This window comes from Xiphias gladius, chromosome 10 (assembly GCF_016859285.1).
Source record: "Xiphias gladius isolate SHS-SW01 ecotype Sanya breed wild chromosome 10, ASM1685928v1, whole genome shotgun sequence".
Classification (NCBI taxonomy): domain Eukaryota; kingdom Metazoa; phylum Chordata; class Actinopteri; order Istiophoriformes; family Xiphiidae; genus Xiphias; species Xiphias gladius.
The window spans coordinates 10,612,033-10,631,876 of record NC_053409.1 but is presented as its reverse complement, the minus strand read 5'-3'; the positions used below and the strand labels follow the sequence as shown (position 1 = coordinate 10,631,876).

The 19,844-nt window shown below is 43.1% G+C and overlaps 1 protein-coding gene across 1 annotated transcript; it reads right to left on the bottom strand.

Annotated features, from left to right (window-relative positions):
* Nucleotides 1-55: 55 nt before the first annotated feature.
* LOC120795842 (sodium-dependent lysophosphatidylcholine symporter 1-B-like) lies at nucleotides 56-13,578 on the bottom strand. The gene is made up of 14 exons (XM_040138041.1): nucleotides 13,243-13,578; nucleotides 11,255-11,383; nucleotides 10,432-10,556; nucleotides 7,217-7,340; nucleotides 7,039-7,117; nucleotides 6,801-6,952; nucleotides 6,596-6,686; nucleotides 5,527-5,645; nucleotides 5,157-5,240; nucleotides 3,398-3,481; nucleotides 3,185-3,297; nucleotides 2,932-3,075; nucleotides 2,479-2,655; nucleotides 56-2,175 (listed from the first exon to the last, which is right to left on the bottom strand). The coding sequence occupies exons 1-14, from the start codon at nucleotides 13,519-13,521 to the stop codon at nucleotides 2,121-2,123; spliced, it is 1,755 nt and encodes a 584-aa protein (XP_039993975.1). The 5' UTR covers nucleotides 13,522-13,578; the 3' UTR covers nucleotides 56-2,120.
* Nucleotides 13,579-19,844: the final 6,266 nt, after the last annotated feature.

Here is a 19,844-nt window from a genome sequence, read left to right as displayed (position 1 = left end):
GGTTTTAAGGACACTGCAATGAAATCAACATTTTTTTTTTTTTTTTTTGGACAAACTTTATTCACAGACTTTAAATTACAAATTCACAGCACATCACCTTCTTTCATCTCTGATTTATATATTGCTCATCATGGTGAGACTTAGAAAAAATTATTTACAGTTTATACATACAACAGAATATAAACACCAGGGAGACCAAAGAGAGTTGTAATGTGCTTCCTTCAGTTCATTTAGTGCAATTTCAAAGGCCTAAAAAGGAAAACTATGCAGGAATATATTAAAACTTCGATTTTATGACTTCATAATTTATCCAGGAAGGGGATAAGATCATTTGAGGTGAAATCAAGTGACTGAAATTGAGGAGAAATGTGTCGTGGATAACTTAATAGAAAATCTGAGTTTGGCCTGCTGAGTCATAATGCTGTAAAGGCGGCCTCTTTAAAATCACATTACGGCAACTTGTGATATTTTTTGATAGGAAAAGAAAAAGAAAAACACAATTTTGATGTTCTGAAATGTTTTTCACAGGATTTGAAAATCACCCGGTCACATATCCATCAATAACCATTCACTGTTAATAAATTATTATAAACATGTGCTTTCATAAGAAAAATTATAATCCCTTAGATAGTTTCAATAAATAGTTAAATAAAGCATTTTTCTTCCCTTGGGAAGTGAGAACATGCTGGGTGAAAAGACTTCACCTTAGAGTTGACTTTGTTGTAAAAGCACATTCTAAAACGTCTATTAAACCTGATGGAGATCGGCTATAATCTTAAAGCACAAAAAAGGTGTGATGGTAAAAATTTCAGTAGCACACAGAAAAATAAACCCAACAGTTTGAGCAACAGAAAATCTCATTGCAAGTAGTTATACAAGATGTGTATGTAAGGCAAGTGATTCAGATAATCTACATTCAGTTCATCATATCACGAGGTGCCTTCCCCCTTCAGAAGATTCAAGTACAAGTAAAGTTTTTGCCTTGATGAAATGATCTATAGAAAGCAACATCACCCAAAGAAAAGTAGAAATTGTGGTACACCTCCATACAACTCCAATTAGTGGAATAGTGCTGGTATGCCCTTTATGAATAAGGGCTGATACTATATATTTCCTTCAGAGCACTCTCTGAATGGAAAGTTAGAGCTAGCCTCAGACATGGTAAACATCAAGGGTAACATCACAGTCAAGTCTGCATGACTGAGTGTCCGATTTTGTAAATCAGCAAATAAATACTTCATAAACAATACCACAAATCACAAGCAGTGCCCCAGATCCAGCCTTTTCTAACCGGGTTTGAAGGACGCAGTGCAGTCACACAGGAGGTGTGATGAAACGGAAGTTGAGGATTACTGCTGTACCACAATGCGATGCACAGAAGAAATAAAGGAGCTGCTCATGAATATTCAAGGTAAATAACATCGTAGATCGCCACAGGAGCATCTCAGTAAACAATAAAGTGATACATCTCTGGAAAAATAGATTGATTTCTCTTTGTTGAGGAAAACTTAACCAAGATACAATGACTACAGCTCCCACGAGCCCTTGCCATTCACTTATAGGAGCTACAGTTGGTGAATGCTGGCAGAAAATGTGTTTCATCTTAATTACAGTGATAAAGTGACAAATTTTACTGTCCATTTCAGTGGGAAAGACCCGTTTAGGTTAAAATATGGACAGATCCCAGTATTGTGTTTCTGCTAAACCAGTAAAGTAAAACCTCTATAAAGAGGAAAAGCTATATTGAGAAGTGAAAGTAACAAGAACAGAAGTAAACCCAGGACTTTGTCTCTACACTAACTGACAAAACAATACACTGTGGAGATTTATATGTTGTGTATATTTTCTTAGTTTTAGTGAATGCAGTTTAATCGGGACACAGCTGGAGATAAAAGGCAACAGAAAATACTTGAATCACAGATAAGATGACACTAGCAGGCCAGTAGATGGCGACATAGACCTGTGTGAGCCACTGGAGGGAGACGATTAATGCTGATGACTTCTGGGCAGCAGTGGTGTCCGTGGTCCCTTCTCTGTCGGTCCAGATAGTTGGTGGTCATGTCCCTCGGCAGCCTGTGCAAAGGCGTAAACCGGCCTTGGTGGGGGCTCGTCCTCCGCCGCTAAACGTTGCTCCCAAGTGCTGAGGTCTCAGATTCAGAATCTGTCTCGGAGTCCCTGTTTAAAGGACGGGAGAACAGTCGTGAGTCACACACGCAGGATTTGGCTCGCGCAGACAGGGTGCACGGTACATGCAAATGGCAGGACAACGCAAAGTTTATTTGAGGATGTCATTTCAATGCAGCTCAGGTATACATACAGGAGCTGAATTTAGCATCTCACTAGTTTGTTTATTATGGTCAGTCACGAGTCCTGCAGCACTATAATAAGAGCCCACCCCTGTTTGATTATCCTGCATCAAGTATAAACCTCTGTGTTAAGTGTGTGAGTGCTTGTGGGCTCATTTCACTCCTCACTTACAGGATTTCCTGCAGCAGCTTTTGGTTGTCTTGCCTCCTTTCCTCATCAATAGGGTAGGTCTTCAATATCAACAGTCCCACAGCGATAAGACACACAGGCACAGGAGAAACCAGCATCCTCAGGGTAAAACTGACCGTCTCAGGCTGTGAGCAGCTCCCGGTCACATAGCCAGCAAATCTGTGAAAAAATGCATAAGGAGGGGGAGAAGTTGAGCTGATGTGAGTGCAGTTTGGCAAGGTGGTTAGTTGAAGGATTATGTGATTGTTGACCACATGACCACTGCACTGATGAGCTGTAATGAGCTAATCTCATATAGTGTTAGAGATCACAGCTGTGCAGACATTAGCTGAGTGCTGATAAAGTTTGAAGGATGACAGTGAGGATGAAAACACAGACGAACATGAGATTCATTACAGAAGTTATAAATAATTAAGAACAGATCAATTAACTTACTTCAGACTTAGGGTGGAGATACCCAGGGATATCCCAGAGGCAAACTTGATGAAGAACACGTAGAAAGAGTAGAAGAGGGCTTCATGGCCATGGACGTGGGGGTTCTTAACCTTGAAGTCATCCACTACATCGGGAAGCATTGACCTGAACGGACAAACACAACATTTAGAAGGAAGCTCAAGTGAAAATCGACAAAAATCCCCCAGTGATACATCTGTATTTGGATCTAGGGAAGGAATGACCTCATGCTTACCAAGGCAGGAGGAAGGCTGCCGCCACGCTCACACCTGCCGCCACTGAGACCAAGTAAGAAACGACCAGGTTGCTGTCGATGCAGATGATTAGGATCATGAAGGGTACTGCCCACTGTAGAATGAGACAGAGGGACGTGAGCAGTTCCAAAATAACTCATCCTCTCTGAATGAACGCCTTTGTTGTACCAAAAAAAAAAGCATTTTCTACTTACCGAGATGCCGAAGTAAACCGCCGTCTTCTTCCCAAACCGGGTCAAAAACCACTGCCACCACGGGATGGTTAGAGTTCCCGATAGCTGGAGAAAAAGGAGTCTCCGAATTATCAGTATTGTTGCTCCATTAAATATTACTACATGCACCCAGGCTATATCCTTAGAGCCGCCAACTGCTGAAATGGATGATTTAGAGCAGCACTCAATAAAAGCCTTTGTATATCTGTGTATTCAAAACAGCCACAGGGTAGAGACAATAAACTGATGAAGCCATATGGATTATGTTGCTTTTTGATCTAGATTTAATTAAAACACTGAGCATACTCCTGCATTGCTGCAAATAATAATATGTCCACATTTTCTATGTGGGAGAAAACCTTGAAACCTGGAGTCAAGGAAAAGACTACCACTCGCATTGTTATTGCGCAGGGCATAATAAGGGCTGTAGCCAGCACTGACGACATTCTGATCACATCCTCTGTATTTTGGGTAATGTGGAGGCTTTTGCGAGTTGTTACTATCGTACATACGACTTTTAATTCTGGTGAAAGTCAAACGTCGAAAAAGCGAAGTCTGGCAAGGAAATGATGGAGGACTTAAATCAACTTTTAGTTTGAAATTGAGGTCTTTGCTAGACACACGTCATATCCTGTGGTATATACTGTATATATGGTCTTATATAACCATATTTTAATGTGGTTGCAAGAAAATGGTCACAGATGCCACATTTGATTGAAAATATAGATGTAACAGTGTACAGTATACCATCAACTTTGTTTTAAGTTGCCTGGTTTCTATTCTTATCTAAAAAAAACAAAAAACAAAAAAGCTGCTTGTGGGACTTGCAGTACTATAAGACCTCAACATATCTAAAATCCTGGCTGCAGCTCTGTGCAAAATGGAAACAACGTAAATCATCACTGAACATTCATTTGTTATAATGAATATTATTCAAAGGAATTGTGTGAAATACCTAAAAGAAAATTATTCGCCATTGAAAGCAATCGGAACTCCAGCTGGGCTTCATTACGGATTGTGGGAAAGGTGGGAACCAGTAAGAATAAAGGGCCCACTGGAGGAGGAGGTCAAGGGACAAGGCTCCAATATGATTTGTGGGGGTCCTGACTTAACCCTGAAGGGGGCAGACCACCTTTGAACTCTTGGCCACACTTGGTCAGACAGTGTTAAATGACCACAAAACTGTCACTGAAAACCAAGCAGCCTAAGCATCAACTGTGCGTAAATATTTTCATCCTCCCCCTCCACTCCCACCTCTCCAAATATGATACATGGTGCCCAAAAATGTTTCCACTCCTAATCAGTGGGAAAGAGACCGGAGTGGAACGCAGTGAGATGAGAATGGAAAGGAGGGCGCAACCAGTGGTGGCAGTTCCCATGGTGGCAGGGAAGGATCGCCCAGGCAACAAAAGCTCCACTGTGTGCCTGTCTGTCCCTTGATCTCCTGCTACCCCCGAGTGAGTGTGAGGCCGGGTGACAGGTTCCCAGGAGCCCAAACAACATCTCCTCTCACCCTGAAAATCTGCCCTTTCAGCCCCGGTGCCACGCATCCCCTCGGTCGAGGAGCGGTCTCAGAGTAATTGCGGAAAACCCCACAAACACTGGGAGCTCGATCTGTGCCACAAGGACAGCCAAACAGGGTTTCCTGCTGCAGACTGTACTGATGCCCTCCGAACCTCCTACCGACGAGGCCTTTTACAAGGAGGGGAAGAGTCCTTCAGTGGAAAATGGAAACACTCACCATGATGACCAGGAGAATATTCTGAAAGTCTTTCCTGTGCCCAAGAGCGTAGGTGATGAAAAGGGCAAAGTTTCCTTCCAGTAGCTGTAAAAAGAAAAGAATAAGTGTCATCTTTAGGCACAGTTACCGCTGAAGGGATAGTTCAACATTTTGGAATTTATGCTTTTTTTCTTTCTTGCTATGCTAGCCGTTTCCCCGCTTCCAGTCGGGTTTCAACCTCAGACATGAAAATGGTATCAACCTCCACAGCCATTTCTCCGCAAGGAAAAAGCAAACATTTCCCCAACTGTTGAATTACTCCTTTAAATATGACTTCATTCAAAGTAACCTCTACATCCAATACGAGGCGGATAATAAAACCCAGCCTTACCATGAAGGCCAGAGAGGTGAAGAGGAAGCCGATGACCAGTTGGACGTACGGGCCGTGGCTCATCACCAGCCACAGGCCCTGACGGAAGGTAAGGGGGTCTGATTTTTTACGCCTGCTCTCTGAAATAAAACATGGAGGAGAAGAGAATAAAGATAAGGCAGCTGAAAATCTCTGCTGTAAGAAACCTGAAGTGCCACTGTGATTAGAGAAAATATTCCGGTGTCTGTCTAATTTGTTTCTTGCAGAAACGTCTAGCGCCGGCCAGAGTATCGACCCCCCATTCTCTCCCTCTAATTTTTTTTTTTTTTTTTTTTTTTTTTGGAACAATGAGGCGGCCAAATTTTTCCCAAGGACAACTGATACAAAACTTCCAAATCAGACGTGGGGGAAAAAAAAAATCATGGTTTTGCACCTTGTAAATCCGAAATCTTAGCTATGAAGTCCTGAATGAGGTCCGCGTCCTAGACGTTGCATTTAAAGTGCTAAAGAAGTCGTCATGCAGACATTTCTACTTTTAACGACATGTTAGAATTTTAAACGGCTTAGCAGTTAATATTCTAAATTTTTTAACATTTAAAAGCTAAATGATCAGACATGCCTAGGTGTATTATTCATGACATAATTTCAAGCATTTTGTATTTACTGGGCCAAACACTGCATTTTGTGCAGAGCTGGTCTGCACTGCCAAAACTCATCTTTCCCTCCATCCCGTGCAGCCTGATTGTCTGCTGTTGGATGGGTCCAACGTATTTGAGTTGTCAGGATAATTTAGTCTTGATTCCCCTGCACACTTCTTTCTAGCATAACTTTTCATCTTTGTGCATGAGGTTGATATGAAGATATTCAATTGTCAAAAAGTCCGAGTGCAGGCTTGAGTCATCGGTGTTCAAGTACAAGTCGAGTTGCGATTATTTCTTTTCTTTCTTTTTTTTTTTGGATTTTGTCAAATCAAGTCAATAAGATTCATGACTCAAGTCATAAATATTTAAAGCAGCATACTTCTGTTTTAAATATTCCACACTGGAATCGAACAAATGATTGCTTCTGTTGTTATCTCATGGATTCATACCTTTTTGCTCCTTCACACCGAAAAACAAGATCGCGGCACAGAGGACATATATGAGGGAGATGACCGCTGAAGCAATCAAGTAAGCTTGTTTCTGAGGACAGAAAAGACAGCATTCGCTTGGACTAACACCCATGTAGACGCTGTAACAAACACTTGTAAATATCCTCATTTATCTGACATCATGCAAAGGACTCAAAACTCTCACCGTGTCCTCCAGTGAAACAATGGACGTGTTGTTCCTGGATGAGTTTCCGCTGTTGTGGACATCAAGCTCAGTGGGACAATCTGAAGCGCCACCCACGATCTGTCCCTGGATTGCGGTGCCCAGCACTGTGCCCAGCACCTCCACCATCATACCTGAGGGCAACATGGGAATGGAGCGTCAGAGTATGAATGACAACACACACGTAAAACCTTTGGATCACACAGGAGGGGTGACGTACGATAGGCAGTGGCAGAATCCCTCTCTTTCTGGTCGCTGCTGATGAACATGGTGAGGGCTGAATATGGCACATGGAAGCACTGTAAATATAAACACACACACACACACACACACACACAGTTAGATAAGGGAGCAAAGATAAGGAACAAGACACGGGGGAGTATCAACAAAGTACTAACCGTCTGCATTGACTGGAAGAGGCAGTAAAAGATCAAGTACCAGATGACCTTCCCTTGCTCAAATGGAGGCACGTACCAAATTAGGAAGTAAGTCAGCACCGCAAACGGAGTAGAGAAAAGGATCCTGGGAAGAACGGGGTAGAGGATTTTTAGGAGACAAACCCAAGCAAAGACATTGCTACTAATTTCAGATCCAGTCTGTGCTGTTAGGCTTGAAACATAAAGTGCCAGGCCCACCGCTACAGTGTGCTTAATGGATTTTGCCAACTGTTACTGTACTTTAACCACCACTTTTCATTTTTGCTCCCTTGCAGTCGCTTCCTCTCTGCTCTCTCCCTGCGGCTTTGTGTATATAATCCCCTAATCCTGCCTTGTTGGAGCTCGTGTGTGGAGAAAGGGCTCAGTCCGGGCTGCAGGAGGAGACGGGGGTGGGCTGACCCGCGACGAGGCTGCTCTGGCCCACCTCACTCTCACTCCCACTCCGTCTCAGTGGCTTTTCCCCTGGCTTTGTATGCCCTGCAGCTGACCTCAGTGCCAGGGCTCTTTCAGAGAAGCTGGTGCCACTTCAGAAACTTGGTTTTAAAGACCCCAGTCCAGCTAAATCTCCCAGTGGAGATGAGGAAGTCGCACTGTTGCGACTTAGGCATTTCTGCGCGGCAGCGAAGAGGAACATTACAAGATATTTTTGAGCCAACGGGAAACCACGTCTCTTGTTGGCATCAATACACCCTAACAAGTTCAGTAGAAACAGTCAATTATTCAATTAGTCTATTAATAATTGGCAAACATTTTGATCAACGATTCACGACTTAAGTCATTTTTCAAGCAAAAATGTCAAATATTCTCTGGTTCCAGCCTCTCAGTTGTAAGGGTCTACAGTTTTCTTTATCTTGTACAATGTAAGTCAACATTTCTGCCTCCACTTTTTGTTTTCCAGCTGTCATACAGGAGAGATGGATGCTTACTCTCCCTCAGAGCCATATCACTAAACCCAGAGAGATGTTTCTTTTTTGAACGTGGCACTTCTGCACTCCCACATCTTCATAGGAAATCCCCCTCCCCCCTTCTCGTGTGGCACACATGTCAAATGAGAAAGAAAAGAACCTCCTGATTTCGTCTAATGCCTGAGCAAATTAGGTTAATGAGAGCTAATTTATCTGGGAAAAAGCAGCCAGGTTGTGACGGTTTCGGACACTGGCACAGCTGGTTGAAGACAGGCCACAGTGTTGAGGTCAGCAAGGCACATACTTGTGCACACGCAAAAAAAAACAACTGTTAATATCTTATTGTAAAATTTTTTTTTTTCCTCCCGGCACAAATAAAAAGGACAAGTGAGGACACAAAAAGACATCTGTGTGTTCTAATCTGACTCATGGTTGTTTCACGTCAGTTCGAAAAGCTACACGGGCCACAGAGGATCATCTACATGTTGCCTTTTTTAACAATGACCTTCAGTATTTCAACCAAGCACGTCTTTTGACCCAAGGTAACCTCTCTCTGCTTTCTGCCAACCCCCCTCCCGCTCTGTCTAGGAAATCAAACACACACACGAAGATGGAAACACCCCTATTCGTTCAAAACTGATGGTGTGTTGTGGGCTGGACCAATCGTAGCAGAACCCAGTAAATCCCCCTCCCCCTCCCCACGATGTGCAGCTCTCGTGAGCAGCTGGCATGTCTGTCTCAAATACACACGATGCTCAAGATATCGCTGTGACATCGTTGGAAAAAAAAGGCTGCATTTACGTTTATTGAACCAGACATTCTCATAACTCTGTCACTGCCACGTTTCACAATCTCCTTTTTTCTACATATGTGTGAACGCAGCCAACCCATAAGTCATTTTATGCCGTAAAACAGAGGATTTGAATTTTGCAATTTTACAGCCTGCAATTTTCCTTGATTCAGGCTGAGCCTTTTTAACGCTTATAGTAAAGATATATTGAAACATATATCTACCCTGTTCAGGGAGATGAGGCCTATTCCAGCAGGCATTTGGCAAGAGGCTGAAAGGTGGCCAGCAGTCTAACAAGGCTAGCACATGTACAATAGACGAACACATTCACACATACAAAGAAAGTTTGCTGTACTGTTTCTACCAAGTTACCTTTCATACCTTTATTTCTTAGATCTTTGTAGACAAATAAAATCAATGGTCAGAACTTCTTTATGGCTTTATGGTAACTGAATTTTTACAATACTGTGACTAAATACTTGGATTTATCATCAGGTATTTCACTCACTGGATTAGCCAAAACCAGAAACTCTCATCTGCTTATTTTATTTATAGAAGATAGAAAAGCAGATGTGATCGATATTGGAAATTAAAGGCACCCTGTGGAGTTTTTGACCACTAGTAGTACTAGGGAGCAATGTTTTAATGAGCGGATCCCTGTTTCGTTGTTGTTCTCTTTTACCCTCCAATACCGTTTATTGAAAGATATATCAAGTATACATCAAGCACTTTAGCATGCTTTGTTTTTTCTTCTGCACGCACATGAGGATAGACATGCAGAGGTGTGCAGGTGACATGATGCACATGTATAAACATGATCACCAGGAATGTTAACAATGCAGCGACAATTTGAATATTTTATGCGGAAGGACACACACCAGACATGTTTAATTAGGCCTCAAGTATACAAACAATGCAGTTTGATGAGTGACACTAAATGTTTTCTTTGCTTACAAGAAAATGCCTCAGAGCACCTATAAAGTTTGCTCCCAGTATACATGGCTAAATTTACGAGTCCCCCTCTTACCTATTTAGCTATGTGCTTAAAAGCTCTTCCGGCTGTTTAATTCACAGAGCAAAGTCTCCTCAAAAAGTGAACTTAACTTTTAGTAGTAGGTCCCACCACACATCTGCATGCAGAGACAGGTGACAGACAAATTCAAAGAAACAAGCGCAAAGTGCTTCTTTTGCTTTCTCCTTCTGTTTGCGCATTAGAAAGGTTACTCCTGAGCTTTAGTATTCGTCATGAGGACTGGCGTGGCACACATTACATACAGAGTTTAATACAGACTGCGTTCTTGCACTCGTTCTTCGTCGTTAGCCACCTCACCCTTGTTCCCATGGTTGCTCCTAACGGCTCATGACCTTCCTTTTGTCAGTACAATTGCCTCACTCTCACCTAATATTACCGGTTAATTTCCTCACTGCTTTGTGAACCTGCCCCTGAAGTGCATGTGCTGCTGTTCGATTCAGACACGTACCAGGGCATCATGCGGCCGACGCGGGTCCACCTACTCCGGCTCACCAGGAAACCCACCGTTGGGTCTGTGACGGCGTCCCAGGCCCGACCCACAAACAGGATGATGGAGGCATAGAAGGGATCCAGCTAGAGGGAAGAAATGGAAAGAGAGTGAGGCATGAAAACCAAAACAAAGAGGATGCCAAATACTACCTCATATGTCACTGCTGAATAGATGTAGGGAACGGTTCAAAAGAGCCACGACAGTAATGAGGTTATGGAGACATTTGGAGGCTGTGTAACTGCTGAGAGTATTACAGCTTGTTCAAGAACAAAGTAGCATTCAAAGACACTCTAATGATCTCATCCCTTGAGCTGAATGGCCTTTATTTAAGTTCCTACTGTGTATAGTGGAAAAGTCTAATTTGCTAATTGAATAACAAAGCAAAACAGCAGGGGTCCAGGTTAATGCGCTTGACCGCCTACTGCAGGATAGAGACTGTTAAACTGATATGAGGCTGAGAAGAGCAAACACCAGCGACGGCGCTGAAGCTCGTCAGCGTGTGTACCTACTGGAAAAATGCAAAGATGAGGGGATGAGTTCCCAACTTGTATCCTGCAGAATTAACAAATGGGTGAACGTTGTTTTGAAGAATAGCGAATATAAAGGGCATTGAATTCACCGCTTGAGGTAATTCCTATGACTTTTTCCAGCTTTAAAAAAAATGCATTTTTCTTAATAAGTCAAAGATCTATGCAAGGAAAATTGTGTTTTTCTAGTGTAACAAATGAGGCCGAAAAATGTGATTGGACTTTTCACAGTGTGTGTAACTCTTGTCAATCACCTGAGCCACGTCCAGCAGGTAGATCTGGAGGAAGAAGCCCAGAGCGCTGCCTGTTATCTGGTAGGGAGCCCCACCGATGGCGTAGCATAGTTTGCTCCACACGGACAGACGATTTTTCAGGTCATTTGGCTGGAGGAGAAGAAGAGGGGAGGACAGAGGAGATATGTAATCCAGTTAGGCTGGATTTATAACAGTTTGTGCATCGGACTGCAAACAATGAAACACTCAAATTCTCGGGGGAGCTATGAATTAAGATGAAGTGATGTGGGCAGCGGTGTGCCACATGATCATTAACTGCTGTCCTATTCTGTACTCTGGAGTTTATTTAATCCCCGTTTTCTAATTCAACTACCCTGATTCAACAAAACAGATGCTGTGTTAAACAACCTGCTACTGTGAGGGACTGAGATTGGCTAATTTACCTCACCCCACTGCTCACAATGTCCGATTAGAGACGGATTAGAGTGACGATGCAGTGCGGGGCTCTACGCCGCAGTCAGAAAGTGGTGTGAAACTGTGAGGTTACTGTAGTTCACACACACACACACACACACACACACACACACACACACACACACACACACACACACACACACACACACACACACTCTCACTACATCATGAAGACTCCAACGCAGCCATTGGCTCTAGCAATGGGATGTTGGAGGTAGTATGACATTTCATGCTGAGTAGCCACCAGTCAGCAGCCAGAGCCAATCACCTGTAATGGTCTGATGATGTCAGCAAGGGGGCGTTTGTATATCCCAATTCACATCCTCCACGGACATAAAAGCAGCATCACCTCTTGTTGGGAGCAAGTTGCTGCCTCCTCACGAATCAGGGATGAATAATATATTCTCTTCCATCACATTTGTCAGCGTGCCACGGCCATGCTGGCATAATTATCGTGTGGAAGTGAAATTAATAACTAAAGTTAATGAAGGAATGTTTAATGACTGGTCAGGTAAATTATCAGAAATGGACTGACAACCTCGCTGGTCAAAACAACACAAAGATTCTGGATTCAAAGAAAAAACAGCGAGCAACATCAAGAGGATTTTCTAACTGAATGAGAGATATTTACAGCTGCAATTAAGGATTTCCCATAGCCCAGGGGGCACATTTCAATCGCTTGTTTTATCCAGCCATCAGCCCAAACCCAAAATACACTCAATTTACTATCATATATGATGGGGAAAAGTTTCAAATTCTCACATTAAAGAAGCTGAAACTCGTAAATGTTTGGCATTTTTGCTCGAAACATTACTGATACGATGAATCGGTTGTCAAAATAGTTTAAGCATTGATAGATGAATGCTTAGTTTAAAGGCTGAAATGTTCTCTCATCTGATAATGCTGTTATATTTTAAGCTGTAGATGGATATAAAGCAATGCCGTCAAAACCTTTTCATACAAAATACCAGCACTTGGTAATTACCTGGAGGCTATCAGACACACACAGTTGTCAATTTAAGTCCTTTAAGGCTCCTAGACTGGTTCAATGCCCATGCAAGTCTCTGCACAATCACTCCAAGAGGTTTGTTTGAAATATTTTTAGCACCACAAATATCATTGTTGTGTACATATTTATTTTTAGTCTCTCAAACCAAATGTTCAGGAAGCATGCATTATTCAGCTCCGAGGCAGCAGCAGCAGCAGCAGGAGCAGGAGCACCACGTCACGTCTCTGCAGCACATCTGTCAGTATTAAGACCGCTGTCTTTGACAAGATTGTACAGTTTGAAGGGATTCTTCAAAATGGCAGGTTTAACTGAGATATGGTCCCTTTAAAACCGGCGAGTCAACCTCCGGAAAAACAGCTGTCCGGGGACAGACAGAGAAGAACCACGTGCAATTCAAATCCCGAGGACAACATCAGGGCAGTATTTGAGGTTTGACACGCCCGAAGGAAGTACAGGTTATCAAGCGTTTTTACGCTCCTGGGTGAACAACACCAGAAATCAGATGTATATTTCTCCCGGCGCTTACCTTTGCTGTCTTGATCTCTGTATTTATAGGTTTGACTGATAGCAAACTCGCCGCGTACTGCTCGGCGCCCTCTCCTCGTGCCATCGCGGTTTCAAGACGATAGAGTAACCAGTTTTTGTTTGTTTGTTTGTTTTTTTTATTATTATTTTTCTTTTTTCTTTTTCTGTCGGTAGCGTTATTTTTCTTAGCGCCGGGAGAAAGTGGCCGGCTCACAGAAAACACGCGTGTCGCTCGGCGCTCCGTGTGTCCGCCTCTGACTCCGCGACCCGGCACTTTCATTCCACGGCGCCTACGTCACCGACCACTGTGCTGTGACAATGGCGTGTTCCGTCCCCCCTCGAGTGCTGCGGAAGACCGCGGCTCCACCGGCGTACACCGAGCTGCGGGGGGCGGGGGGCGGCGGATAGGAGGGTAAACGTGACGTCTAGGGTACAGGAGTCGTGTCGACGGGCGAGGAGAAAATGAACATTAAAGAGCCACGTTAGAGGTAACTCCATAACGTTTGCAAAAAAAGCATCGGGGCATCGTGAAACTGCCTCCACACTTTCACAGTGATGATGACATCCCGAACATATGGTTTCCACTTAAATGTTTGCTTTTATTGTACAGCTCATTCTGGACGGACATAGTGACGGGATGACCCCCCAACAGCGGCCGGCTACTTCTTCTGATGCTTAACACGGCCGCAGCCCTACCTTAAGCAGTTATCTACTACTGCTCCCAACCCCGGGGATCTCATATCTCCCCATAATGTATCCTTGATACGACTCCTGCCCCGTAGAGGGTGTTACTGGCGTCTTCGCTCCCTCTGTTGATGTTTGGAAGTGCCACCGTTAAAGCCAAACTGGGCGTCAGCGGTTGCAGGCAGTCACCCCGACGCCCCTCTCACCACACACCTGCACAGTGTCACAATGCATAGTCATTTAATATTCAATCGTCATTCGTTATGGATCGCCCAAAGGGAATAATATTAGTTAAACTGGCCGCAAATCACTGGAAAGGAGCCATTTCAATTCTGTAGAAGAGAAATTGGGCTACCCACGGTCATCTTCCTGCAGCCACAAAATCAGTTTTAAAGTCCAACCTTTAGACAGCACGGGTGAGAGCTTTGGTTTCACTGTTATCCGGCACCGAAAAAAGCTTCTTCTATCTGGTACTCTCATGTTACTTACTCATACTTCCTCAAATTTAGGTTTTTTTTTTCCGTATGGAGGAATAAATTGTGAACACCAGACACCACTGCCTTACCTGGATATCTGAAGAGGTCATGAGTGAAAGTATCAGGACTGGACCATGTAGTGAAAAAGTCGTCTCCGGCTTAAATTATTTCAGTATATTTTGTTGCACTAAGACTATTCACATGGAGAGAGATAGCTTATCTATTTTTGAACCTGGCAGTTACCATGTCCAGTTGGGGTTTTTTCTGAAACTAGATGCCAACCGTTTGCTTTCACTTTTCCACCTCTGCCATACTGAAAAACGAATGGCATTTTATATCATGAAAGTTTGCAATACAGCAGTACTCTTCCTCTCCAACACTAGACATAAGCTAGTGAATGTAAGTTAAGTAGGTTAATTAGGAATTCCGTCATAAAGTTGACCAATAATAATACCAATAATAATACCAATAATAATACCAATGCCTTGAAAAGCACTGTCTTTGACTTTTATCGTATAACATTTTATAAGATAATGTGGTGATGGAGCATTTTCATACTGTCATTGTCATTTAGCTTATACACTGAGCCTTGTGTATATTTGCTTTACCATTTTGTTTGTTTATGGCCTCATCCTAAATATGATTAATTGTTCTTCTCACTTCCAAATCTAAATATCCACAAACACACACAGACTATTTGCACACACATATCAAACGGGAAAGAGAAGGAAAAGCAGCTGAAAGAAAACCCGCCCTTTCTTCCTTTCCTTTTATATTCAATCTGATATCTCTTTTTCCACCTCTATCATTCAGCAGCACTGCTAACCACAAGTCGAAATGCAATGCCACCTCTTGTCTGAGGCACTGTGCTGCTTCTTCTCCGAGGAAGTCACAACTTGAAAACATGCCGCCGCAGATTGCTTGTTTCCATTGAGCCTTATAAAACTTTGCTGCAGGTGTCTGTGTGGTACTGTATCAAGATGAAAACCGAAAGTGGATCTGACTAACTCAAATGTCCTCTGTTACAAAAGCTGTCACCTGTTGACCATCTCAGTCACTATTACACTGGACTCATCCTAGAAAGACATAATTTTCTGAAGACACTAATAAATAATAGTTTATTTCTACATTAGAGTTTGGCTGTTAAAGCTCGTGTAGGTCTACTTATGTCACGCTCTGGTTTACCCCTCATTGCATATTGACCCAGCTAGAGTGAAACAAAGCCCACATGGTTGTGGGTTTGGGGAATTTAGCTGGTCTTATGACATACAATAACCTAAAACATGTTAATCCTGCAGATTTGATACAAGCGAAGGTTGAAGTAGCCACTAATAACTACACCGCTTTTTGTAAATGATAAACCACTAGTTCTTTGGGCCTATACTTTCACTTGAATTTTTATCAACATTTGCTTTTGATTAGAGTGCAATTGCCTCTAGTAAAATCCCATTTGTGATAGAAAAAATAATGGCTTGATCACCATTTATCTGTTTGCTTCTCTCCTACTCTCTGTGCTCACATATACAAAAATTTAATTTTAATTTAATTTAATTCCAAATAAAGCTGTTTTCATTTACATGTTTTTCTGTTTCTGTTGTCAGACAATGGAAGAAGTAAGAAATAATGTCTCAAACGGGGCCCTTTAAGATTATATGTTACCCAGAAGTCCCTTCTAAGCCATTTCCAAGCTGCTGCTCTGCACTGCTAAAATCCTGATTTTATAACCGGGACGTCGTCTAACAAAATCAACACACACATAAGTTAAACACAACGACTGTGGTGGTTTTGGCTATATTTGCTTGTAAAATGATCACTCAGAGAGAACATCAGAAGCTCATTCATGTCTATGCAGCTGCCGTGCATACAGAGGTGTGCCTGTGGAGGGAAAGCCCAACCTCGTACTCACTGGGCAATATGGGCGACCTTCTTCTACAGAAAGTAGCTAACATTTGTCCAAAAAGTATGCAAGATTCGTCAATGCTTTTGTGACAAAAAGTCGCAAAATGGGTGTGAAAAGTTGATAAATCTAGCGACAAAGGCGCAAGGTTGGCAACACTGCCTGTAAATGTCCCCCTGATGACGCAATAAAAACTGTTTGCACGAATCAATTTTGAAAGAGCAATGGCCGATGGGGAAACTCCAAAACTCAGCCAGCTAACCAATGGTGTAACTTTATTGCTCACCCACTCACTCACTCACTCACTCAGGGACAGATGTGTTTATGGACTGGCCCTGCTGATGTGGTCCAGCCAAAAAAGACTCCAAATAAGTGGAAACCATCCGGCTTTACTTAATTTAATTTTCTAGTTAAACTCTAGTTTGAACTCTGGCCTTCTCATCCTTTTAACAGTTCAGTTACATCAAACACAAACAAAACCCTCTTTATAAATTTTACTTTCAATACATTTGATACATTTCATATGTGTTAAAGTTTCGTAGGGCGATTTTACATGTGTGTTTACTACTATATACAACACTGATAATCTCAATATATATTTGAATCTAAAGTCAGTGAAAAACATACTCTGATGCAGCTGGACACATCATCAGTGATGTTCCTGGAATCATCGTGAGATTCAGATCTTTCAACATCATACTCCCTCCCCCGGGTGACCCAGCAGAGGCTGATCAGTGTCCAGCTGGCAACAGCTAACTACTTTGCACCCAGGTTTCTTCTCTCTTCAGCCATATCCAAGTAGAGGCTTTCTCTGCTGTGCTCACGATTGGCTGTCCTCTTCTTTTTTCCTTCATTGCCCAGTGTGCTGAGGGCTCTGGACAGTGAACAGGCAGCAAATCCTTGACATCAAACTTCTATCAGCAAACACTTTCCCTTCCATCCCTATTCTCTGCACTGGTTGATAAGATCTTCATATTTGTCCAGTTTTCTCTTATAGGCTTCATCCGTGTTTTCTTCCCACAGTACTGTCAGCCCCAATAGGATTACATGCTTGGTGGAGTCTGACCAGAGAACCACATCAGGACGTAGGGGGGTGGTGGTAATGTGGTGGTCGAACTTAAGCTGCGACTCCAGGTTCACAGACATCTTCCAGTCCTTAAGGCCACGATTCCAGCAGATATTCTAGTTGCATGTGTTATTTGTTTCCCAGCTCTGACAAAGTTGATGTGCTTGGAAGCGAGCGTGCCTGTTTGTATCTAGTCCTTCATTGATGGTTTGAGCAATGACCTTCAGAACCTGATCATGGCACCAGCAATATGTCCCATCTCCTAAGGGTTTTGGGCAGCCACTCAGTATGTGCTTGAATGTTCCACATCTTGACAAAAAGTCTGCCCAGGTCACTTTTCTTTCAAGAGCATTGTCCCATTTTGTCCAAGCTCATTGCTTCCTTATGCCAACAGCTCTACTCGTTCCTAAATCTTCCTTGGCTGCCCTCACCTCTTGCTATATGAGGTGCCAGTTTTCCCATCTTCTTGTGTTGGTGACCGTTCATGTGAGGGGCAGGAACTGATCCCAGACCAGCTATGCTGTGGCAGAGTCATGCTTCAGCCTGCTTGACCTCTTCTGCTGCCTACCACTTTCTGTCCATTCTCCCCTCAATTCCTGCCTTGGCCACCTTGGGGGCTTTGACCCTTGAGTACCTCAGCTCCTCATTTGGTTGAAATCCTCTTCCAGTGATTTGAATGTGAGATTGAGTTTGTTTGCCGTTGCCGTAGAGTGCAATGTTTGTTTAGGATTTTGGCAACCTGAGCCATCTTCAAAGGTGGGAGCTTGACTTTCTTTTTAAAGCCTCTAGAGTTGAGACAAGCGCTTCATACACCAGAAGAGGCCAAAGGATTCTTGGATAGATCTCATGCTGGTATGACCAAGCTTTGAATTTTCCCATCAGACCTGGTCTTTCCACTCGTGTAGATCTGCATACGTAGTCTGAATGGATGCTGTATCTCTGTGACCTTTTGAACACTTTGCCAAGACTTTTCACAGGCTTCTCTGGGATGGTGGGGATAGTCCAGTCTATTAGTGTCTCGGGTCCTTGAAGAATCCACCAGCAACCTGGTACAGACTCAGCAGTGACTGTCAGATCATCCATATACCTCCTGCATGTGAGGCTGCTGGTTATATGAGCATGTACATTGCTAAGTGAAACGGGTTGAATGAAATGGTGCAGCCGTTTATTATCTCCACTGTAACTTTTTGCCAACCTGATGTTATGCCATCAGATGAGACCCTCATGCTGAAGTTGTTTTCATAGATGCTAATGAGGTATCTGGATCTGCTTGGTAAATGATGTTTCAGCAAAGGGTGTTGCACCAGCTTGTGAGGGAGGGAGCTGTAGGCAGTGGCCAGGTTGAGCCAAAGCACTGTCAGATTGCTCTTGTTTATCCTGGCCTCTCTGATTAGCTGTGTCACCACTCTGGTGTGCTCCAGGCATCCAGACATTCCCGCAATTCCTCCTTTTTGGGCTGGAATTGTGTTGGTGTTGATGTAGTTGTTGTCTGCCATGTATGAGCCAAGTCTGTTTGAGATTATGCTGAATAAGATCTTTGCTTCAACAGAGATTATGTTCTTCTTTCGGAATCCAGACTCCCTCAGTTGCTCTTAACTGTTCTGCAATCCTTCCTCTTCTCCAGATGAACCGTAAGATCTTCCCGAAGTGCACCAGAGGGTTTGAGCAGTTTTTATATACCTTATATGGAATGTTGCTAGGGCTTGGTCCAGAGCTGGATCTTGCTTTGCATACCACATCTCTCAATTCTTTCAGCTTCAGTTCTGATTTGTCAAACTGCTTGTTTGGCTCGGGTGGGTCTAACAATGCTTTACATTGTCCTAGATCTTGGTTCCGTCTTGGGTCACTGTAAATCTTCCTGAAGTAGGTGTTCATTTCTTCATCAGAGCAGCTCAGGTTGGCCCTGCTTTTCTGCCCGAAAGCACCTTTGAGAAGTGGAAGGGGTTGGAGATAAGAGCAGCTCTTCTCCTTGTTCTTTCTCAGCAACACCTCCAGTGCCAGTTGGCCCAGTTTAGGCCCCTGATCTTCTGCCTCAAGATAGTTGTTGCAAGTCGTTCTTGCTCTCCTGCGTGTTTGTACTGGCATCACAAGGTCTTGAGCTCCTGTCTGATGACGTGGATTCTCACTTCTCTATGATTTTTAGCGTTACACCTTTTGGCTTCTTTCTTCTCCTTCTCTCCAAATCTCTCGACAGCGAGGTTGATAATGAGTGATGTCATAGCCGGGAGTATCTTGTCAGCATCTCCCTTTGCCATCAGTTGAAGGATCTGGTCCATGTCTTTATCAAACTGGATAAACACAGAACTCTAGTCGGATGCTAGCCCTTTGATCTGTCTTGTTTCTGACTTTGTGCTGGCAGCACTAAGAAGTTCTGGGCACTGTGGTTCACTCCAGTCCCTGCTCCTCCTGCAAGAACAGCAAAAACAGGATAGTTTATCGAATCATATTCAAAAATAATCATGGTAAATGATGTATACTTT

Excerpts from the sequence above, each read along its gene's own strand:
- LOC120795842 (XM_040138041.1), bottom strand. The coding sequence starts at position 13,521 with ATGAAAGTGCCGGGTCGCGGAGTCAGAGGCGGACACACGGAGCGCCGA. Across the intron at positions 6,953-7,038 it reads GGATTCTGCCACTGCCTATC|GTATGATGGTGGAGGTGCTG; the intron begins GTACGTCACCCC and ends TGTTGCCCTCAG. Across the intron at positions 3,298-3,397 it reads CGGTTTACTTCGGCATCTCG|TGGGCAGTACCCTTCATGAT; the intron begins GTAAGTAGAAAA and ends CTCATTCTACAG.